Raw genomic sequence first — 25800 nt, 5'->3', positions numbered from 1 at the left:
CCGAGCTCTACATCTCCAGTGTTAACTGATGACACGTTTGATCTATTTGCTTGATTATGAAAATGAATAATTTCAGAATACAAAACGTTACACAGCCTTTTCTTTTCTTCCTTGCCCTTAGTTCTGACTAATGAACAGACGTGGAAATGACAGTATATCAGACAAGCTCACAAAGAGCATTTTTTAGTTCTGCAGAGGTCCAGCCGGTTACATTTCAGGCAACACACCTGAATGAGGGCAGTACATAAACAGAGAAATGTATACAGGCTTGATACTAATTACAACTGTCAAAGACATTTTAAGAACTGAAAGCAAATTTTCAAAATGCTCCAGACAGAAAACTGAAATCAGTTAGTCTGTGATTATGACTTCAGCTGGAGCACAAACCAGAAGATGCAGTGCTCCTCCAAGACCAGGTTTGGGTGCCACTGCTATACAGTATACCGTGGCAGACAAATGCTGGCTATGACTAAAGGACATTGCATTAAACCGAGGCACTGAAGGACGTTTGTGGTGCACAGGATACTACAATAGTTTTTACCCAACCAGATTCAAAAGAAGCTCCTTATCTAAAGCTAGGTACTTAAAATGCACAGTACCAAATATAACACACAATTCAGAAGAACTTACAACTCATATTTAACCACACTAGTTGTCAACTTACATGGTTAAAGAAATACTGCAGCTGTTCATTTGCAAGGTTAATGCATAGCTGTTCATAGCGGTTCACAGCAAAATTCTCAAATCCGAAGATGTCCAAGATTCCTGCATAAGAAGTCAGTGAAGCAAACATTAAAAAATAAAACAAAGGTTTATAATAACTGTACACTTATTTCATCAGAACATTTTCTTCCCCCTGCTTACACATTGTCTTGTGAATTTGTCACTCATGAGGCCATATTTTGTATTGCCATCTGGCTTAATTGCTACAAACTGGGCAGTGAAAAGAACTGCAGTCTTCTTTGATTTGTTTGACAACTCTCAGATATACTCACTTCCCAATTAGAGGTTAGAAACTGTTTGGCAGACATCACTGAAATGAGACTGCATATTGAAATAAAAGAAAACAAAAGGTATCTCTAAACAAAAAAGGACATTTTAAGACTTGTTGTGGACAAGGCAGTGTAGGTAAACATGACAACAAAGCCAGTGTCGACACAGAGTATCAACTGAGAACGGAAAATAAATCATTTGTAGGACAAACAGAACATGCATGGTCAGATAATGACCTGCACAATTACAGGGAAGAACTTACACTAATGAGCAACATTCACAAAATATTACTGCTTTCTGTATACACCATGTATAAATATTCTTTAGTTTAAAACTCTTGAGGAAAAACATAACAGGTACAATTTATATTTAAATGGACAGAAAAATACCACAATATACAGTATATGAAGTTTGCATAAGTAAAATTTGTCTGTATAGGCGCACATTCTGTTTTTGTGTCTTGGAGTTACATGAAATAAGTAAGACAAGCTAAACTATAATTAAGAGACATTTAAATCTTTATTTGATGACATCTTTAGTTGTATGAAAGTGTCCTTAAAACATTTCCTGATGTATCAAAAAGAATGGCAGAGATTACATCGATACAAAATTCTGAGCTATCATGTTTAACTTACTTGGAGTGGGTTCTATTCTGAAATTAAATTTATTCTGAGTTCTATTCTGAAATTAAAGAGTTTCCAACAAAAACGTGTTCTTTCTGGCCTTGAAAAAAAATGGATTCCTCCACATTACTACAACAAAAAATACCCCTTCATTAATATAGTGAAAACAGAAAACTGACAATTACATAGTGATGTTAAAACATTTTCACAATCTGCAGCACTTCTGTGCAAAACAGTATAGAGAAATTAAATGATAGGTTTATTGCCTTTAATTTAATTCTTATTGCTTACTGAGTATGTGACTACAAAGCAGCTTTTCAAGTACATAAATCTGTTTAATAGCAAAACTTTTACTAACTCACCTATTTCCATTAGCTCTACATCAGAATCCACATTGGGGGCCAGAAGTTCATTGATTTTACTCACAATCCAGCCAAACACTCTACCGTAGGCTACTTTGGCAATGGAATCACGTGCGTCTGAAAAGAAATAGAGAACAAGCCCAATCATTAATGCTTCTTCACTTCAAAATGAAGAGTTAACATGCATGACCACCACATTGCAAGAGGATGAGAGCAAAGTACAGCTGACAAAAACGATGTGAAGCAACACTTGTACCCATTTACAGTAAGTGCCTCTCAAGCAAAGGGCAGAAAGAGCTGCATTACTCAAATCAAGTCTCACATTTTGAGTTCTTCAAGTCTACTTCTTTACACTGAATAAGGGGAACATCAACAAGATTATGCCACAAAGACCAGCTGTAGCTGCTTTTATTATCTCCTAACCATAACAGCAGCAGAGTGCTAAGTGCTAAGTGCTAAGTGCTAAGACACTAAAAAACAAGAACTCAAAATGCGAGACTTGATTTGCACACCCGAAGAAGGCTCCAACGGCCAAAACGTTGTGTTTTCCCTCTCCTTTTTTTCAGCATAGAATAAACGTATTACTTGTTCCTTTGCAGCCTACGCATGCTGACGCAGCTACCCACCTAAACTACAGAGTGCTAAGTAGCTGTGTAGAAGTCAGAAGAATGCAACAATGCAAACAATGCAAAGCAACAGTACAGCATGGTCTCTCATCACAATGAGACATCAGATTTAAGGCAAACTTCCTTTGTACCTTCGGCTTGCTGTTGATTGTGGTACCTGCGAATGGACTCCCCTCTTGTAACTGACATAGTGCAAATCAGGCTTTTCAGCAGTTCCTCTTCCTGGACCCCAAACTGTCCCTGAAACCCACAAAAAAAAAAAAAAAAAAACAGGTAAGATGGCAGATGAAATGTTTGCTCTAACAAACAGCTAAGGTTCACTGGGTAACGGTTGTGATTTTTCAGCACCGTAAGGCAAGCTGACACTAAAAAAAAGAAGAAAAAAAAAAAGAGTATGACTTACACATAACATCAGAGACAATGGCTCAGGCTATGGCAAGTCTTTGCAACTAAAGCCAAAATGTGGTTTTCTTCACCTTGCCAAGCTTTAGAAACTGCCAGTGGACCAAATCCTGTTTTACTGAATCAAGATCATGTTTCATATTACACTTTGTATGCTGACTATTATCCCTCAAGAAAAAACAATGGTTTAGGAATGTTAAAATATCAAAAATAGGACCATGTGGCTGGACCCTAACTTAAAGCCACTTTACATCTTATGTATTCAAATCTCACAGCTCAAATAAAAGCAAAAGCCATCACACCAAAAGCCTCTCTTGGGAAGGATTTGAATACTCCCGAGTGACCCAGTAAAGATACATCACTGTAATAAGCTATTTTCTTACATTAAGTTATACATTACAGCAGTTTATCCAAAATAATAATTAAGCTACTGGCAAATGCATTTAATTTTTGACAAATTCACAAGTACAGTAACATGTGAAACCTTTAATTCAGCGCAGGTTTTGTTTTATAGAGTAGAAACAGACCACAGTGCAAGCCTGTAACCATTTTAAAGACACAGAAACTATGTTTAGCCACAGATTTTTTTTATTCAAAAGTACATTAATCACATTATCTATTGTTTGTTGAATAAAATATTGAAATTATTAATATTACTATTATTGTTTAAATAGTGGAATGCCTCATCAGCCAGAGCGCAAAACAAACCCTACATTAGTAATTTAAATATTATTATCTACTGTGAATCTTCTATACATACTAATATACATCTCCAAGTTGGTTAATGTCTTTAAAAGACTAACCACCAAATATTTTTTATTGTTTTTTTCCTGTGTTCTGTGCACCACAATAGCGATCATTGATAAAGACATAACAGCAGAGTACGGTCCAAGTTACCAACAAAATCCGCTGTTGTGTTGGCACTGTTGTGGGTTTCTCGACTGTTCTTATTGCACATCTATACACTATAATACCTTCAGTATTTAAAAAGCAGAAAGCACTGGATATTCAGTACATAATATTAAAAGGTGATGAAGCAAGGCTATGGCAAAAAAAAAACTAAAAAAGAAAGTGACAGATACTGTAAGAAAAAATGTTCAGGAGTAAAGAATTTATTTTTTCTAAATAATTTAATGACACTTATGCACACTGCCTGGAAAAAAGTCAAAATTCAAAAATTAAATAAATGTCCTACCAAAATAATGAATATAAACCAAACACCTCATAAAAAGGAGATTTTAAGAATGCTTAAAATGATAAACTATTTGTAGAAGAGTAAGTGACAAATATTTAACAAAGGAAATTTTTGCTCTGACCCCTTAAATGCGATATCTCAATGTTTTCACAAAAGAGATGTTGCTGATTATGAGTGGGACGTGTAGCAACACAGTTTAATAAATGTCTGCCTTGGCTCTTGAAACACAGACTGCAGTTTCCAAATATAGCATCAATGCTCTGTTAGAAACGCATGCAGCTTATCTTTGGCGACCAGATGTAAACTAAGCCCAGTGATCTGTTAAAATCTTTTAAACTGGTGAAGGGCAGCAATAACTCATGTTTAAATATCGACAAAGGAAACCGGGCTGAAACCCCATGGCAAGGGGCTGCAGTTAGACCTTAACTAGTTAGAGGTCATAGTATAACTGTCGCCTTAGTGCAGCCAGACAATGGGCAACGTTCATTCACTTCGCATGTCTAACGCTGATAACCTACAGTAGCATTGTCCCTTTGCTCACCTCTACCCTGTTCCTCAGCAACAGGCTGTTGCAACACTCCTGGGGCTGCAAGAGTGGAGGTTCAGTCTTGTACAAGCCAGCTCTGACACAACATTGTATCAGAAGATTTATTTTGACACTTCTTTTGTAGAAGGCTTGCATTCACTATTCTCTAATAACACACACACTCACACCTAATGATTTTCAGACCGTACTGTAGTCTTCTCTATTGCCCAGAAAGTCTGCCACCAAGCATTGGTGTTCATACAGTATGTTTATAATAAAACATAAAAGAGTTCTGTTTTTAACTAGAAAACTGTTTAATGGAAGGCAAAAGTGCTTTTAAAATCAAGATCGACAAAATCACACTTCACCTCTTTTCTCATGGAAACTCCGACACAAGATTTAAGGTCAAGCAAGAATAGATGTTTATTTCTGGCCATGTGTTATGGTTGGGCAAGGGTGGAAAAAAACCAACGTGTGGTCTGGTCTTAGCTCCTAAACATGTTTTGTTCTGAACAAAGCCTTATAATAGATCCCTTCATGTTTAGTTACTAAACGACGAAATTGTGTGATAACTAAATTCAGTCCGTCCTGTATTAGTACTGAAGAGATTACAAGGTTTAGAGATTATAAGGTCATTACTGTGAAATGACCTAAATGGGACAAATGGCCTCTTCTTGTCTGTAACCCTTCTTATGTTCTTAATGTACAGTATGAGCCTGTGTCACACAAGAAAATATTACATTTTAGTTGTTCAGCACAGAGATTGTGTACTTTTTGGTTTTACGGTACACATCCTTAAATGTGTCATGAAGACCTCTGAATGTATTTAACACATTAGGTGTGTCCCAGGACTGTAGTGGGACTTCAGGCTCCTGGGCAGGACACCAGCTCACTGCAGGGGCACAAAGAAGGGAGTAGAATGTCTGACTAAAGTAGCCAGCATGTCTTTGGTAGGAAGGGTAAAACTGTAGCACCAGAAGAAAAGCAACATGAAACCCTTAGTGTGAAAATGCAGGCTTCACTCTGGCTTGCCTTCAGGGTGCTATCCGATGTGAAACATTAAGTGAAACACATTTTACCTATTTTCAACATGCTTTATCATCTAGGCTCAAAAGAAAAGCAATACAGAAAAATCTGATTTATGTTTTCAAACACAGTCAATATGGGCTATAATAGCTGCAAAGCCCTTGTCTGTAGTTTCCATTAATAGATTCAGTCTGTTCAAACCACATTCTAATGTACCTTCCTATATATTTCATGTATTTGTTATGTTCTATAATTCATGTTCAAGGTGAATATTAATATTAGCTCTTCACTTTTATCGTCCTCATAATTTTAGCACTGTTACACTTGTACAAAAAGAGATACTAGGTTCATTTCTGGTCTAATGGATATTTCTTTCATACTGTAGAAAGGTTCAAAAATGTAATCTCTTCAGTCTGTGACGGGAGATTAGAGTGGGACTCGCCAGCAGTACTCAAAGTGCTGAAAGGTATTAAAGTTTATTCAACTTCCAAAACATTGACAATGAAACAAAAACACAGGAATCCAAAATGGAAGTCAACAGTTTGCGCAATTCAGACTGAGGATAGGATAGACATATCACAGATAGTCTAAAATAAGATGCTCATCTATGTTGTTCAAGCCATTAACCTGGCTTTTCTGAAAGAAAGAAACCCATAATTCACAGGAAAGGGACAAACATGTGCAAATACATTGGATGCAGCTTAAATACACTTTATCCTACTCTATAGGATTATTACTTTCAAAGGGCTAAATTTGCTAACCAAACTTCCTCTGGAAGGAAGATTAGGGGAAGCAAAACTGATGCTACCAATATGAGCCAATGAAAAAGGAGTAAAATTCCAAAAACACAGGAAAGTTTGAAGCAAAGGGAAAATTAAGCATTGTAATTTTAACGTGGGAGGTGTTTCAGCTCTAGAAAATTATCCCACATCAAAGTTACCACAGACTGCAAATGTAGTATTTCATTAAAAGGATAGGGTCCTTTGCTATACACTACTGTTGAACATTAAAAAAAGCTAAATGCTTTTATTTGATTGAAACTATTCTGGGAAAATAAATGCCATTATAAAGACAATACCATTTTTGTTTAAAAGTCTTTAAAAAATGCTTCTTGATATTACATATGATATTCAAATATCTTGTGAAATGTATGCTTTTTCAAAGGATAAGCAATTCAAGGCTTAGTTTTAATTGCCAGAAAAACAAGTCAAGCTATGACTTGTTTGGATGTGAGTAATTCTGAGAACATATACAGTACACTGCCTTTATTTTTACAAAGGTTGTGAGAGTTTGTTAGAGATTCTAATTTAGTTGAAATTTTTTATCCTTATTTCTAGATTCTGAACATTTGGATATATTCTTCCAGCATTTTGACAGAGAGAGAGAGATAAGTAACACTCACTGCAGCAGCTTTGAGCCAACCAACAGACTTTGCTTTAACTTTCAGCATCTCATTGTCCTGTGGCTCAAACATAATGTTCCCTAGAGACAAGATCCCAGCCAGGATTGTCATCATGTCCACTTGCTCCTAAAAAGAAAATGTAAAAGTAATCATAACTACACAAAACCATAATTTTCTAAAGATGATCAGCATATCAAGCCTGCACCCAATTTATTCCTGATTGTTTAAGGAACATATAGTTTACTAGTATATACCGTACATTTACATTTTACTTGTGCTCTATGATTTTGCATCTATTTTGAGAGCTGAGAAAAGTAAATTTCAAAAAGATCAAATCCTAAAAAATACGATAAAGGCAATCGTGAAAGGTGAAAATGTTTTGGTGTCATGGTGTCATTTGATTAATTGATCATCTGTGACTAATAGTGATTATGTCCACGTTACTTTGAGAATTAATTGGACACAGGTGCTCTGGTACAGATCCATAGAGCATGTTGTGGTATTCCTGGATGCTCTGGGCCTTCTGCTGACAAGGAGCTTACTTACAGAACTAGAGATCCACGTTCAATATCTGAAAATACCTAGAATGTTGCCTAGAGTGATTTAACCTTTTAAATGTCAAACCTAAACCTAAGCATTAATCCTGCATCAGCAGGGTCCGCTTGTCGGGGGGGGGGGGGAGAACAAAGTAATGTAGCCCATTCATATAGAGGCATAGGGAATTTGTCCAGGACACCGGGGTTACACCCCTACTCTTTTCGAGAAACACCTTGGGATTTTTAATGACCACAGAGAGTCACGACCTCGGTTTTACGTCTCAACAAGTTTTACTGCTTGTTTACAGTATAGTGTCCCCGTCACTATACTGGGGCATTAGGACCCACATGGACCTCAGGGTGAGTGCCCCCTGCTGGCCTCACTAACGCCTCTTCCAGCAGCAACCTTAGTTTTTCCAATGAGGTCTCCCATCCAGGTACTGACCAGGCTCACACCTGCTTAGCTTCAGTGGGCTGCCAATTGTAAGCTGCAGGGTGACATGGCTGCTGGCTAAATGTCAAGCCTAATTGAAATCAAGAAATAATATAATATAAAAACAGAATATTTATGCCACCCTAATCAAGAAAACAAAACCTCTGTGCCATCAGTTTGTTGGATTAACACTTCAGTTGGAAATTGCCAAAAGGACCATTAAGTACAATTAAGATATTTCCCAAAACTGTAATAAAAGAATAATAATTATCTTTTACAATACATAAAGGCATTGGTTTTTTTAACTTTGACAAAAGCTGACATTTCAGATCTTTCTCCACTTTGCATTTCTGAAGAGGAGCTGTGTATTCATGCTGGAAATCACAAAACAGCATTAGCCAGGTCTTCAGATAAAATATTTGTAATATCTGTAATAAACACTATTTACTGTAGCATACAACAAATGTAGATTTTTTATTATTTTTTCAGTTGTCTTAAATGTACAGATTTTGCTCCTCTTAACTGTGGTGGCTTTTTTAATGAATAAAATGCTACGCAAAATTATTCTGAGACCAAACACACAAAACACTAAAACAAATACCCTCACTGAAGAATTGTTTTAGGATTAATATTGTAGAAGTAACATAAATAAAAGAAAGTCTGAAAAAGAAATACCAGACACCTGAAGGACAAAAATGAAGGAGTGTCGTGTATGAAATGAATACCTTCCATTTTGCTTCATCATAGTTCACTGCTCATTCTAATCTGTTGAATAACCTTACGGTATGCATGAAATATTTAAGTCCCCTTTTCTTCTTGAATGCTAGAGCACAAAACAACCTCTCACCTGTTCTTCGAATCCAACCATATCCATAGCATTGCACACCTCACTGTACTTTTTACTCCAGTAGCTCACCATCTCCTCTGTGCCGTATTGGCCATTAAGATATCTGCAAGGAAAATAGCAACATTGTAAAACTCTGTCAGTGTCCAGTATACCGTACAAACATGCAGCTTATCTAATGCTACATTTCAAATTTAAACATTGTCTACATTTTAAAATTGCTTTAAGAAAGATCAGGAAGTTCATTCTAAGACCACATTAAGAATATCACTAACATTCCTTACTGCTAAAATAACAAAATATGTTAAAACTGGTTACTGTGAGGTATCTCTGGACTTAACCGAGGTGTGTATAATAATAAAGAGAAAGCAGAGCACTGACAAATCAAATGAATTTATTGCATTAAATGTTATTATACTGAGCACAGCATTAAAGAGGAATATGTTTCAGTGCAATTCTTGCTTTCCATGGTAAACTATCTGGAATTAACTGCAAAAGATGTATGGAGTGGGGTGTATCTACTGTATATACAGTATATTGTACCTTAAACCACTTCATCTACCACTGAAGTGCAGTGCCCATCCAAGTGATGTGCACCAGCTATTCTGCACCAGCAGCACCACTACACAGTAGATCAGATGGAGAAGTAAGACAATGCTTTAGGAACTTTAGGGAGGTTAGACTGTGCAAGGCCACAGCGATTAGTCAGGACTCTGGGGGTAAACACTCTATGCATATGAAAAGAGTAACTTTAATGAGAAGATTGTTAGTACTTTTATCCAAAGGATGGCGGCTCCAATAGCACAGTGTATTTTGAAAATTATTGTCTAGAGGATAGAGTGTCACCTGTTGAGCCACCAAGATCACTTACAGCAACAACCTGGTTTCCTTCAAGGTCTCCGTTCCCAATACTAATCAGGCCCATCCTTGCTTAGATTCAGAGTTCTATCTGATGACATCAGCTACAAGGAGGTAACACTGCTTCTACTTTGATTCATTTTTAGTTGTGTATACAGATCCAGATTGAAATACCAAGCCGTGGGATCACAACAGAACATCAGAATCAAAGATCTCCTACCCCTTTTACACTGCATCAGAGGTCACTGAACAAGACATTAGAGGATGGTTTTGTGAAATAAACAGCCATGTTATCTGTATTATTTTTAATACAAGGAACATCATTCCTTTATGAATGTGAATAAAGATGTAATCCCTCTTAACACAGATAAATCAATATTCAAAAGTAAAAGAGTGCTCTGTTAGCACAGGTACTCTATAAGCAACAATGAAACAGAAAACCTGGTGGGACATGCATGGATTAAATTAGAACACCTTGCAAAAACGCTTTTTTCTAACAGCAGCAACTATGCGAGGCTGAATTTAAAGCTTATCTAATCTACAGGCACAAACAACCACAGTTGCTTTTATATTTTTAACCACTGATAATATGGGCTGATTGACAATATGCAGTCTTTTTACTAAGGCAACCTTTTTATTATTAAAAAGCAGCAAATATTTAAACCACCTTTTATTTTGAGTGACAGTTTCTAGCCTTAAATATGTAACAATGAGTCTGCACACACCCAGGAAACGTGATGTATTAAAGAACATATTAACATGATAAGAAAGAGTAACAGTTGTGTAAAACTTCAATCAAATTATGCAACTGAAGACAGCTCCCTCTTAACCAACATCAACTTTTGATTTCAGTGGTGGGGACAAGAAATTGTAACTCACCTGTACTGGGTTGGATCCAAGAGTCCATAGACTTCCTTATCTTCTTTGGAAGTCCCAGCCAACATGCAGTAGAAGATGTGAAAATTTCTCTCCCCCTCATCCTGATGTACCACACGCGATTTCTCCAGCAAGTATTCATTGATTTTGGCACCCTTTACTGCAAACATTAAATGTTCCGTGGAAACAGAAAAAAATGCCACCGATAAATGCCCAAACTAAGCTTAAAAAATGTTTTGCTTACAACAAAAAGTTCTCCATTCTCCACAGTTTTTGACAGTTTCTTTTCAATGCAAATGAGAGCAAAAAAGTACTTCTGAGTCTTTAAAAAATACTGTACAACATAGATAAGTTATTGACAATATTTGAATAATTTGGAAGGAGTCTGAATAAAAAAAATGAATAAATCAACATTACAAAGGTGGGATTAAAGTTTATTTTGAATAATATTAAAATATACCGGATTTGAAGATTCATAAAGGTGAGTTCTTGAGCTTCCGTCTAAGACCTTGTCATTAGTATTGAACAAAACTGCGCTGTGGATAATAAACCACTTTTTAAAAACTAGTTGAAATAATGGGAAAGAAATATTCTTTGAAAGTTTTGAGTACATCCATCTAACCATCTGCTTTCCAAGTGCCTTATTCAGTACTGGGTCTTGGGGGAGGCAGAGCCTACCCTGGAAAAGCAACAGGTGCAAGCAGGACACACCTGAGATGGAATGCCAGTCACAGGGTACAGACACCGACACAAACATTCAATATCTTATGCATATGCAAATGCCCACAATACCAGAAATCTTTCCAGTAAACCCATGAACAGAAGTGAAACCCCACCTGACGCGCTCTGGAAACGGAGTTGAATGTACTTTCCAAATCTGCTGCTGTTGTCATTCATGACAGTCTGAGCGTTACCAAAAGCCTCCAGCAGAGGATTGACCTGCAAAATAAAAGACAGATTTTTCTGAATTTAGTAGGTTTTGAAATAAAAATAAAGCTGTAACCAATTCGTTTTTTTTTTATTTTACAGTATGTACTAATCATCTCAGGTTGGAATTCCTTTACAAATACTGGCAAGAATAAACAGAATTACACCTTGCATTATAAAAAAATCTATTGAATATTTCATATGCATATGAAATGTGGGAAAATGTTGAAATAAAAAAAAATCATTTAGTGATGTTGCATCACTCAGGTTACAGCAACAGAGAATTATTTTCCTGGTTTTGCCAGGACCTTCCTATCTGTCAAATATACCTAATCTCTTACAGATGAATGCCTTTAAAGGCTATTAAACAAAGATTATAATTACTATTCTAAAATAGGCATGTGAGATATAGGAGTATTCCAGTGTTATGTTTATGTAAATAACAGCAAATACCTTCTGATTAAATATTTGTACTGCATGGCTAAACAGTTTTTTAAAAACCTGTTATACAGTATCTGTCCATGCCAACATATTTGACAGGTATCGTTTTCATGAAAGAATTACAATCTTAATATCTGAATATTTAAAAATCACCTTGTTTTTGTAAAGGGGAAGAATGTATGACACTATGATATGTTTGTAAAATAAGCAATAAAGCACCAGCATCTACAAAATTATGTATATTTGGAGAATTGATTGAGGAGAATTCAGCCACTCTAATATATTTTGAGCATGAGAGCTAAAATAAACTGCAATGAAGAAAAATGTTTTCTGGCAAACAAGATGTTTTGGCCTAATCACCTAGAATGTAACTTCATACAGTACACACTCAATGTATAGTCTATGCATGCATCTTCACAGTTTGTGAAGGATTTACATAAAGTTACTGTATAAATCTGGTCTGTTTGGTAGTTACAGGTTACCGATTTAAAGATCTCATCCATCTGTTTTTTAAAGGATGCCAAGGTATTGGCTTCAACCACATGACTGCATAGTTTGTTCCATACTCCCACAACTCTTTGGGCACAGAATGGCCACCTGTTCCAGGTTATAAATGCACATAGTATCCACTTGTTTTCTCTGGCTTATGTTTCAATGTTCATTCTGAAGCAACCTGAGTTGCTTCATTGATGTTGTCATTGCCTATTAGGTTATTGAGCACTTGTATCAGGTCCCATTATCTTCCCGGATTAAGGTTCAGGTCTTTCACCCTTTCACTGCAGACTATTTTTTAAATTCTAGAATACATGTAGCTGATGTGGTTCTTTGGACTGATTCATGAACAGAAATATTTTTGTAGCACAGTAATACAACAATCCTTTTTTTTTACAATAAGCAACTTTCTTCATGGGGCCTAAAAATAACATAACACATAACATCTAACATCCACTGATTGGCACATTAACATTTGCAACTGTTCACCTTTGCCTGGTGCTGGAAGGATTCCTGAGAAAATTACTAAATAAATCCTGCTCTTCAGCATCTTACCAAGTAGTTTCAATTTGTACTGGATTAAATTTTCAGTTCATACCAATCACATTTGTGCCCACATGGACAACAGCAAGTCCAGTAGGTAACTGTTGGCCCTGTACACTATGCGGACTTTTTGTCACCTCTACTCCCAAGAGAAAGCACAATGTTGCTGTCTCATGGTCCTTGCTACCAATTTCTGTTGCTGTGTTCCAGAGAATGGAATCGCCAACAACCACCACTTCTCTTTTTGGATTCTAAGTAGTGATGACATCAGTGGTGGTCAAGCCCAGTGTTTGAGATTCGGAGGTGTTATGATGTTCCATGTCTGATTCCGTTTGTCCTCTGCTAATAAACTACTACAACTCCTTGAATATTGCTTATATACTATATAAATAGAGAAACTGCAGTATTAAATGAAAATTATAAGTATTATAACCTCCACAGGAAAACAAAGTTGGCATCTGCAGAATGTACTGTATACCACTCACAAATCAAAGTATTTATTCCCCAGAGATGCTGCCACCAATGAGTCCTTAATAAATATAAATAAATTAACAATTTATTGGATTAACAATGCACATCACCACTTCCTTTAGGATGATTGCAGTAGACATTCTACATTGAGCACTGAATGTTGCTTTTTTCAACATGATTTTTTATTATATATTATTATTTTACCTTTCTGGACAAAAAAAAACAAACTTGAAGCTAATTTAGATAGAATGTACCACTACTGTACTTTTTTTTTTGGCTTTCTATATATTATTACATTAATAGGCTTTTTTGTGGGGTTACCAAAACAACACCATGCCAAAGGAGAAAGTCCTGATTAATGTGATCATCTGGCTTTCTGCTTTATATATGCAAATAAATGACTGCTTAGAGGGGAGGTGTTAATGGCAGAAGCCTTTAACATGTTAAGCCAACACCTAAATACCACTACTACATTAGCATTCTTAGGATTCCCTGAAAGTTACCGAAGGGCTGCCTTTCTTGGTATGCTTTTATAATGTTCAGTCCCCCCTGAAAATAAGTTTATTTTTGACTTCACTGCCTGATGTTTCATGGGAAAGCTAGTGCAGCCTTTTGAAAGCCAACCTGCTAATAATGCACAGTAAGTAGATCTGCCTTTCCAGCTCCACCCCAACACTGTAGTGTCAACAGGATACACCAAGAGCAAAACGTGTTCTTCCACCTGTATTGACATTATGCATGGCCAAACATAAGCAGCTGTGACCTCTGTGGATTGCAAAAGAACAAAGCACAAAAAAACAAAATGATTAAGAAATTAATAAAGACACGTGTCTTACAAGTAACACTAATGTGATCAAGCATGACTTGGAAAAATGTCTATCTAAAAAAAAAAACACTACTTACTGAAAACAGAAGAGATACTGTATCAACATCGTACTGTATATCAATAGATCTTGAGCGTGTGTGGAAGACAGACATTGTGGCTGTACTATGTCAGTTTTCATGTTCCTGGAACTTGACATTTACTACAGTAGCATTTCTGTTGTACAATTTTGTAACCAAATGCCTAGTTAAGGTGAAGACCAAATAATTCACATATACTTCATGCATGTCATTGTGTTACCCGAGTAAGCTTATTTTATTGAAGAAAGGCAATAGGAGAATACAAGTCAGTGTGCATTGCCCAAAGGTAAGAGTTCAATTCTTGATAAAAGTTCAACATACACCCATATAATCAAAAGAGTTGCAGCTCTATTCAGTTTTATTAACCACACCTTTGAAATGTTTGAATTGTTAAAAAGAAAATTGTTTTATCTTGCATTTACAGTATGTCTTAGTGCAAGTCTCCCGCTCCTGTTGAAATGAAATACTTTTTAATTCCAAAATAGAAAAGTACTTTAAGGTAATGGCAAGCTTTTTAAATTGTACTTTCAAAATACATTGTTCTATAAGCAAATCGACAAAGAATGATATAAAAATACAGTGTTTACCCTGGCACATATACCAACAGGCTAAGAAGGCTCTCTTTGAAGCTAATGTAATTAAACCTGGTCAATGACTGTAAAAAAGTAATTTCTTTCTCAACTGTTTATAAGATCCAGCACTTAACTCTCGTTACCGTCCCTCATCTCAATCAGTCACACAGCAGAGTCAACACACTGTCTTTTCCTACCTCATTCTATCCAGTGTGGACATTTAATATCATATGCAAAAAACAGACTACATTTGCATGCTTTGACAAAAACATGGAACCAGTCATACCAATTTTTAATCTATAATTAGAAAACACCACCAGCAGCACTGCAAGCTTTAATTTACTCTACATTATTTACAGTATATACTCTGAGGCTATGGTAAAGACGTTGAGAGAACCACAACATCATACTAAACTCAAAGGAGGCTGCAGACCTCAGGATACAGTTTATGACGCTTAAAAGTGCTTTCCAGGACTAATAGAAAAGAAGAAAATTGGTTTGCAGGGTTAATGCAAAACATGTTTGTAGACAGTAGTACTAAGCTTTAAATTCCAATCAAGTCTGGAAAGCTACAGGTATGTCTAACTCATTAAAGAAGAGCTCCACAAATTATTTTGATTACTTTCAATTAAAATCAAGTCAATCATCCTCAAAGTTCACTTGGCTGCTACTGTACCAAATTAAAACTGAAAATATCATTCCAAATTTTTACTTTACAGTATGTGAGTACTAAAAAATAGAGGGGACAGCATATCTGAATATTCATTTAGCGATGACACCACAAAACTAGCGATTTCAGCTGGACAGCACCAAATATTCTTAGTTGACTTTACAAAGGTAAATGACAAATAGGACTGAAGACTCATTTGCTATTAATGTTGTAAACGTACTGTACATGTTTTCCTGGGATCAGCACTACTCATTTTCCTTATATACAGTAGCTCACTACTCAAAGCTATAATGCAAAAGCACTGATCAACACATTCTAAATTAATATCTCCTTTTATATGTGGCACCATTTACATTAAATATTCTTAATGATAGCTATACTTGTGAAGAAATATACTAATTTGTAGCATGAACTTGAAACCTTAAAAAAAAGAGTTTTAATGGCAAATAAAAATATTTTAAAATACAGTTTCTTTTCTGATTGAACTGTAAAACCTTTGCATAAAAATGACTTGCATATATTGAGTATAATGATTTTTTCCATGGAATTCTGAAGTTATAACATCCATTCATTTTTTAATGACTTCATCCAATTCAGGGTCATTCCACAACACTGAAAAGACTCCAATCAAAAGTTGTCCATCCTCTCAGAGATGTACAGAGTACTGCATGCACCATACCAGGCTATAATATTGTTGCACATCATAGTGGCGCAATACAAGAAACACAAGGAAGAACATTTCAGTCCAAACACACCCAGTCACATTCCTACAAAGAGAAAAGCTGAGTATTTCTTATTTAACAGAATGTTTCCTAAGAAATATTAGTGATCAATAATAGAAAACTACTTGTTTCTATGGTCAACATTATGCATTCATATAATAAAAGGAAAACAGACAAACTGACTTGATATCTTTTTGGGAGTATACTTCTGTGAAATGTCAAAAATATACAGGTACTTCAATTGTGAACAGTACCTCAGAGTCACTGTTGTTGACGTTCAGTAACACTATCAAGTGTTTTTTTTACTTTAAACACTGATGATGCCATTCTCAGAATGACCGATGGAAAGTAATTCCTAAAGTTTTGAAAAACATTTCACAATTTCCTCACAGCCTTTCACCATAACAGAAACAAAACCCATAAGTTTTGAGGTCACACAGAAATTGATCTTTAATTCAGCGGCTAAAAAATACAGAATAACAGAAAGGAGAGGATGAGATTAGAAGGTACTACAGTTCTCTAACACTTGTTCTCCAAAATGTGTTTAAAACTCTTTTCCGAGAGGACTACATGTACTGTACCAAATTCATTTCAGAAATTCTAACAATTTCTCTCCCTTTTCCTTTGGTTACAATTCCATTTCAGATGTTTTTTTTTCCCCCATAACTTCAGATTTTGTTTTAAATTAGATTTATTTTGTAGACTTTTCCAAATAACAGCTGTCTTGCCTTAAACAATTTAAATCACCCATCTATAGTGGCGACAGTTAAAACCCCATGCCATGTGACCTGACCAGGGCGCCTGTGGGATATGCCTGTCAGAATGGGCTCAGTGTTTTCCAATGACGAACTGAAAGCTGCTGTTCAGGAACAAGTGCTAAGCTTCCTTCAAATCACTGTTTAGTGTAATGTATTTCAAAACAGACCACTTGATCATCTTAGAGAAGACTGTATCTGTAAAGAACATCAGGATATTGTAAACTGCAATCTTTTCATAAAAATAAACGATTTTATATTATAAAAGTATATTGTGTAGTACACAAAGAACCTAATAACTGCCCCAGGCACCCTTTGTCTTTGATACCCGAACAAGCCATTTTCTACTAGCTTTTAAGATAAGATCACTTTATTAGCAATATACGGTACAATTTCTATTAGGAATTTGTCTTTTCGCATACCCCAACTTGCTCTCCATGAGACACAGACAGGGAGAGAAGCTTGGGGTCAGAGTGCAGGGTCAGCCATTTATAAAGCACTCCTGGAGCAGTTGGGGATAAGGGCCTTGCGTAGGGGCCCAACAGAGTAGGATTCCTCTGCCGGCCACGGGATACAAACCAGCAACCTTCAGCCACAGGCACAGATCCTTAGCCACAGCACCACCCATTTAACAATTGATATACTGTTTATTTGCATTCCCATAGCAAACTCCAAGTCGTATAGAATGTAAATACATTAAGATACATCATACACAGACAACATAATATGAATAATACATAACTTAAATAATTCATATCTCACAAAATGAATAAATTAGACTATGATAAAATGAAGGAATAAAACAACATTACCTCATCTTTCCTGAACTTAACACAAATACATCCCATAGACAAAACTATCCAAAGTCCATGTCACTTGTCAACATAACATTAAACTAGAGTTAACTGTCAACTTGTGTAAAATAATCTTTCACATCATAACACAAACAAAAAAGGGTGGACAAGAAGCATATTTGTTGAGTCACCATTCATTTATAAAAATGCCCTTGTGACATGTCCGCCTGACCTGCAGAACAGGTTTGGAAATTCCTTTGATCTGATTTTAAAGAAACAGAAACTTCCTTTCATGTTTAAAATATGTGACATTATAAACTCAGCAAGATCAGATGCATGACATATTCGCCGGAGGAGATGCAAAAGAAAATACAAGGAACCTGCCACTGGCACTAAAGTTTTAATAAACATCATCCAGCTGCCACTTCCATCACTGGGAGAAAGTAGATCAGTAGTGAAAACACTTGTATAGAATTAAAAAGTTATCATACAAGGCTAAAAAATATTCCACAGTGACCACATCAACACTCATCTTTATTATCTTTGGAGAACGTCTGCTCACACAAAAGTACTCAAATGCTTCAATGGGGGACATACTATTACAGTATACTGTATGCAGTTGTCAACATAAAACAAAATTAGGGCTTTTTTGGAGATGCACTGTGTTACCCTTGGAACAGCAACTCTAAGAAATTTGGCAAAACAGTCTGGCTTTTCTAAACAAACAGCTTCTTCAGAGACATGATGCAACAAAACGTGATACTTCTTTAATGGAAATAATAAAGTGACATGATTCCCTCTAATGTTAATTGTTCAAAAGATGAGAAACGGGTTTCTCTTCAATACACTGCTCGCCTGTCAATGTTTATACATGAAGAATTTTCTCAGCAACACTTGGGGTCTCTTTTGTTAAAACTATGAGAGAATAATTGCTTTTTCACTATAACATTCTTAATAAATTACATCAAGCTGTTATATTTGAATAAAGTATGTTTTAGCCACTTATTTTTCAGTGCAAATAAAAACTATAAAAATACCTCTTCTGTGAGAGTAATGTTTCGTACAGATTGCAATTGCAACTGGTAATTGTTTTTTGTCTAATCTTTTTATCCCTATAATGAAATGATCACCATTCTAAGGGCAATTTCACCCCTGTTTTTGTAGATTTCAGTTTACCACAGAACAAACAATTCCACTTGCTAATTGCCTTAATCTAAGATCAATTGTCAGGGATTAGATATCAAACAGGTACAGATTAAACTACTTCAGTAGTTCAAGTAGGTTGCTGCGTCGGCATGCGTAGGCTGCAAAGGAAAAAGTAAAGGTTTATTCCATGCTGAAAAGGGAAGAAAAGAAACAACATTTTGGCTGTGGATCTTTCTTCAGGTATATGACACCCTGTGTTTCTTGTGTTTCTTTTCAGCATGGAATAAACCTTTACTTTTTTCTCTATTATCCTTTAGGGCACATTTGCTCACCAGCATTCATATACAGATTTACTCTTCTCTGTTATCCTTGTCAATTTTACTCAGCGACAACAAGGCATACTGCAGATGTCTAGAAATCGCATGTAGCCACATGTTTGAAAGGTTAAGCTACGTGTCTGAGTCACAAGCAAATTTCTCTCTTCCTGGAATCCCCAGCACCTGTATCAGGTGGATGAGACATGGGTATTGCCAAGCCTACCATTTCCACTAGAAGACTGCAGTGCAAAAAGCTTTGGTTTTAACCATCTGAAGAGCACAACTCTTGACTGTAACTGCGACCACCAGGCAACGGGACGGATCTACAGAGAGCAATGAGGCTCTCACACACGACTCACTCTTAAGCATTTCCTTGAATCCAATACCTTTGGTCATTTTGCATGAGAGTATATCATAGTTTAAATTTTAACTACATTAAATAGTTTTTGTAAATGTCAAAATAACTTATGCCACCTAAGAAATATTACCTGCTTTTCTTCCACAGCTATAAAGCTTAAAGTACATTGCGTATATTCTGGTGAGAGCTTCTCAGAGAGAGGTTAGCATAAGAAGTACTATACTGTATGTTCACCCCTCTCATTTTCTTTAACTTACATCAGCTGCTGAAACAGCTAACACGGCTTGAGATAGTGCTACACTACAGCTCCGTTCCCAAGTCATCAGTGGAATTTTATACTGACTGACAACCATTTTGTATTAGTAATAATAGCCTTCTTCTCATCTCTCCACATGTGATCTCAGAGACACTGCACTAAGAAACTCATGCGATTTACCGAAAAGGCCCATTTGTCTTATTGAGAGCATAATGTTGGTTTCTGAGAGTGCACTGATCTCTCATTGCAGAAGGCAGATCTCCAAATTGATAATCTGTTTTCTTTATTATTCTAGCAGAGACATCAAAATCTCCCCAGGACTGTAGCAGAAAACAATATTGGTTTGGTGGTTCTAAGCTACAATAGACGGTAACATCTCACAATTTAATGTAAGCAGTAGAAGTTTCCTGTATTACTTTCAGAATAAAAAGGATTAACTAGGATACATTATAATTTGCGGACTTCTAAACCACATAGGATAAACTGATCATTACTGGCAAAAAAAAAATCTTTTTACTTTGCTTTCAGTTTGCTCTCTCAATCAGGGTATAAAATTACTACTCCTTATGAATGTAATCAGGGAGTACCAAAGAAAAATCAGGAAATGAGCTTATAAAAATCACATGAAATTGAAATGCTGAGTGGCGTGAACGAAACCAGACTTCAAGAGTACATAAGAACTTTAAAAGGGTACAATTTTGTCCCCATCAAGTTTATTATAGGGCAGCGCCGAAGTGGCAAAATTTAGCTAGAAACAGAAGCATGCAGATATTCTAATTATTGTGATTACAGACTCATGTAAAGTATGAGCACTTTCATCTGGTTAGGTTCGATGAGAGAGAAGCAACCCTTGGAAAAGCAGCTCCAGGACCCTTGGCACTTGTGCTCCACACTAACCTGGAGGATCTGCTGCTCCAGCTGAGAGTTGGCTTTGCACAGCTCCATGAGGTGTCTCAGCAGATGCTTGGTGCTTTCCGTCTTCCCTGCGCCACTCTCGCCACTGAGGACAGGAGGAAAAACAAGTACTGTGAGTTCACAGCAGGAGCTGGAGAAGTCCTTTATAAAGAAGTCACTTTTTATGTACAGGCCAGGACATGAAGAATGAGCTGGCGTGATCCCTCAGCAAATCAATGACATTCGAGAATATGCATAATTTTATTTGAAACGTACTGATTAGACACAGTCTCCTAAAAGTAAAGATACAGAAAAATTAAAGGTACAATGATGGTCACATTATTAACAATCCATAACATATGATTTAAATAAAGTGGGTATAAAAAGTAGTTATCTAACATATAGCTTAGTCCACCATCATACAAGAGTGCCAGAAGTCTTTGCTTGAGTAGAACAATTCGCTTTTAACAATTTAACCCATTTTTATACTGATAAGTGGATTAAAAAAATACTGTGTAAAAAGTCTGGTCAACCTTTAGATATTGTATACGTCTGATAATTTTTAAAAAAATTAAAATTGATTCAGGAGCAAACAAAAAATATATACTGTATATATTTGTTTAAATATAAACTATGGAAAACATAGACTGAACTTGATTCCATCTGTCTGGTAGGTGTGTTTTTTGTATTTGAAAACTGTACATGAATAACAAAATGCAATAGTTTACAAAAAAACATGGAACAATTTACCAAGACATTCAAATTTAATGGAAAGAAATCAAGCTAGCACCACATATTTTACATGCCTATAAGAGCCTTCTCTATCCTAGCAAACATTTAAAAGCAAATCTACTGATTTGCTTAAGAGATAAGACTTGCAAATGTTTAAAATGTTAATATTAAATGCAAATTGTTTTCTTTCATGATGTCTGCATTTCTTTGAGTGAGTAATAGATCCAAGGGACTTATTATCTGTAATCTGACAATCCTTCAATTATTTGTATTGTCTGAGCAGCCAGTACTTTTCCTCTCCACTATAAGCAGCAGATTTTTTTTTTTTTAAAGTCTGGACTTGCTTTTATTTTCCATTTGGATAACTGGGTACAAGGATAAAATTCCAAACGTATATAAATAACATCAAATAACATTATATGTATTAGGAAACATTAAACAATGGTTTAAAAAGCTTGCAACTGGTGGTTTGCAGTGCCTTGCTGGTGTCGGTGTAGGTATAAACTGTACACTATTATCAGGACAGGATAAATGTCTTTAAAATTATTTTCTAGACATAATTTGCAGTATACAAGAAAAACAATATAAAATGATTAAGAGCAAACATTTTTCAACAGTCCATTCCACGTATGCATTGAACCCACATTGTTATAATGGATAAATACTGTTCTGTTATGCTATTTAGAGTCAACGAGGAGATCTCTGTCAGGCATCTTTGCAATTTGTCAGTGTTCTTAAGGAGGTATAACCTGCAATGCAATGGACCACTAAAACCATTTCAAACTAAATTCCAGATACTTCAAAACAGTACCGATTAGACAAGGTATTCCATGCATATAGGATTCATCAGGCACACTGCTCTATACTATAAGAGTGTATATGGCCAAGTATTTTAAGCCATATGCTGGAAGACATTGACAGAGGGATATGCTGATTTTCTGCATGTTGCTCAAAAGCGCAAAATGAAGTTGAGAGAATTATGCTTATTTCTTGAAAAAAATATGCTAAGAATCAGAAGAAGCGCAAGTGCAATGAATTCACAGTCAGAAAAATGAAAGATTACAGCGCATGCACTAAAAACATATGAACAAGCATGTACTAGATAAATTCATTATGCTGATCAACAACTGGACTGGCCAACAGTCTAATGTGATAGACTAGCAGTCTGTGTGGCCATCAGCCTGTTTTGCACCAGATTACAAATACAGATCAGTTCTTGTGGGATTCTGTCCCATTGCTCTCACAGAGGGACAGATTTGACGAGCTGTTGAAAGACATTTGCATTGCTTTCAACTTGGCTGTGCATTTGCTCAACAGTTTACACTTTTTATACATGTTGTCTAGGTGACTACCGTACTGAGTTAAAAAAACAAACTATTACCAACATGAAATATCATTATGTTAATTGTACTGAAATGTCAAAATAAGAACAATGAGTAATATCATTTAATACTAGACTTTAGGAAAAAAGTCATAAGCTTTTACAATTAATGGGAACTTATTTTACTTTATGCAAAATATCCTATTACAAACCATTTTTGAGGGTGAATTGCCTTTGTGAACTGAGGGATGGATCTGTTATGAATTGGTTAACTGCAGGATTGAAATATATATATATATTAAATGGACTCTGGGGTTACACCATTGGTTGGATATTCCATGTGAGGGAATGATGACACTAAAAGGTTCTGTGATAAGTGAGTTTTCCTTGTTGTATAATTAGCAGAGTTTTACTTTATTTGCCTTTTTGCCAATTTCTGTGCCTGGCTAAGTTACAGCGCATGACAAAAAATAAAACACAGAAATCTCATAGCAGAACACTATTTGGAGTATTTATATAAAATATATACAACAAATGTACTAGTGCTAGATCTTTGGAAAGCAACCTGTTGTGTACATATCCAGGATGTCTGCTTTCCATTCACTTCTAGGAAAAGACAGAAATTTCTTCTGTTCTCTTGAACCACACATTTTCTTTTCATCAATAACAATCACAAAGACCTCATTACCATGTTCAAAAATCTTGTTTTGAGATCATTATTAAATAAAAGACCCAGTTTCTGAGAGAAGTCATGGTTCAGTCACTAGGTTTGCTCCAAAATTGAGACATTTGGAAGAAGTTGCAGTTTTCATGCAGACACATCCCTGTCATCCCTTCACATCACCAAACAGAAGCCATCTGACTGGACAGAGGTAAAACACTGCAGTGGGCACCGTGTATGCAGATCTTATGCAGAAACACCTGCTTCAGGAGTTGGCTTTGCTGGCTCAGGCATTTTGCAGATCGAATCTCTGACCACAAATGACACACAGGCTGGAAGGGACAGATTGGTTTGGCATGCCAGATGCAGCCCGCAGGCCATGTGTTAGATAACTCTTCTATAAATGCCTGCCTGTTATAAGTGAAACCTCATTTCAGTGAAAATAGATCATTTGACGAGATGAGGTTAACTATATTTGTACATGTCTTGCTCCTGCCACCCAAGGCAGAATGGGTTTTTTGTGCCAACTCTACATTTAGTAAGTTATACAGTAGGGTCTTGAGAAGTACGTTCATGAGGGTTCAGTGCATCCTTATACTTTCATATAATGGCAGTACATGGACAGTACCTAGTACGTACGGTATGGTTAAAAGACAGACATAATCCTCCCTTATATGATAATTACATTATCAATACGTGGCTTTAAGTTAATTAAAATAACACTGATCAGCTAACACAAACCAGAGTAATCACAAACTTATACAGTAGCAATCGGCTAAAATAAACAGCATGAATTATTCCTCTGTGTGTAGCCAATGCCTGCACTTTCTGACTCTATCTTCACAGTTGATACCCTGCTCTGTGATCAGCACGCCCCACTGTAATGAAAAGGTCAATAAACCTGTCAGTTAGTTTGTAAAGTTGTCTCCAGCCTGTCATTCCCACACTGTTGTCACAGAACCGGAAGCATTCGTTACAATAAAAAGACAAGATCAAGTTGAGATATGGATGCTGGCTAGTGGGTACTTCTGTAGGGAGGCAGTGAGAGGTTCACTCATGTGTTAGACCTGTCTCATGATCCTAGTGTATTGCATGGCATATCTGAAAGTTGCATTCAAAGTCTTTGGCTTGGTTTCATCCCACTCTGTCCTTCTTCCATCCAAGACTCCATCAGCCAGACAGAATTGCAAGTAAACAAATGTAAATTCATAGATGTAGACATCACCCTACTGTACTGTCCAGAAACCCAGGCCTCCTTTCTAAGCCTTTTTGTGTTCCATCAATTAACTACCTGAGGTACTAAACGGCCAATACACAACATACAGTATTCACATGCTGAACATTATTGCAATACTTCATTTTGTAGCCCTAGAATTCTCATTTGCCACCAATAATGAACTCACTACAAAGAAACAATTTTGGATTGCTTTTTTGTTCCATCTTTGAAACAATGAAGGGCATTAATCTGCCACTTTTTTTTAGGATACTCAAGATAAGTAACTGTGGATGGGTAATAAAGCTTCTTTTGTGCCCCTAAAGAGAAAATAACTATGTAAATATGATGTGTGCAATACTTTTTAGACAAACCTTAAAAAGACTTCATTCAAATAGCCTGTTCTATAGTTAAAAGAAACACTGAAAACATTCTGCTATAGTTGATTAATATTTACAGAACAATTCAATTTTTTCCCCATTAAATCTTACATCTCAAGTATCAAAACTCAGATTTCCAGTTCATTGTACATCCGCATGCAAAACTCACACAATCAGCCACCTTACACAAATTACATATTGCTCGTCTTTTAAAAATTCAGTTACATTACACAGACTGTGGTAGATATTTGGCTAAGCAGTAACACTTTGCTAGCAAAAAAAATCTGCTGCTTGATCAGCATATATGACAAGACTTGGATTTTCACAACTAATGCTAAAGAAAATCCATCACAAATAAAGACTAAACCAACAAATTGCAGTGTTTGTAAGTTTAAAACAAATGACCAGACTGCTGCAAAAAGACCTCACAAAAAAAAACTGACACATATACAGATGTATTCCAAATATGCATATTTTAACGATATCTTACAAGTGTCTTTTTTATATACTTTTAAAAGAGATGTATTCCC

General features: G+C 36.0%; 1 protein-coding gene across 2 annotated transcripts in view; it reads right to left on the bottom strand.

Annotated features, from left to right (window-relative positions):
- The window catches only part of unm_sa41569 (un-named sa41569), a 66254-nt gene that overhangs the window by 28665 nt on the left and 11789 nt on the right, over positions 1 to 25800 (bottom strand). The window contains exons 4-11 of one of the 2 annotated variants that reach the window (XM_088629698.1): positions 20967 to 21069; positions 11539 to 11641; positions 10706 to 10862; positions 8972 to 9074; positions 7156 to 7281; positions 2736 to 2844; positions 1979 to 2095; positions 665 to 765 (exon numbers count right to left, since the gene is read on the bottom strand). In XM_088629698.1, the coding sequence (XP_088485824.1) occupies positions 665 to 765; positions 1979 to 2095; positions 2736 to 2844; positions 7156 to 7281; positions 8972 to 9074; positions 10706 to 10862; positions 11539 to 11641; positions 20967 to 21069 (919 nt within the window). Of the gene's footprint in view, positions 1 to 664; positions 766 to 1978; positions 2096 to 2735; positions 2845 to 7155; positions 7282 to 8971; positions 9075 to 10705; positions 10863 to 11538; positions 11642 to 18010; positions 18134 to 20966; positions 21070 to 25800 lie in introns of those variants that run through there. The other variant, XM_088629699.1, reaches the window with a different exon arrangement.

This window comes from Lepisosteus platostomus, chromosome 4, assembly GCF_059453375.1.
Source record: "Lepisosteus platostomus isolate fLepPlt1 chromosome 4, fLepPlt1.hap1, whole genome shotgun sequence".
Classification (NCBI taxonomy): Eukaryota; Metazoa; Chordata; class Actinopteri; order Semionotiformes; family Lepisosteidae; genus Lepisosteus; species Lepisosteus platostomus.
The sequence above is the reverse complement of the archived record's forward strand: the minus strand, read 5'-3'. Positions and strand labels throughout refer to the sequence as shown.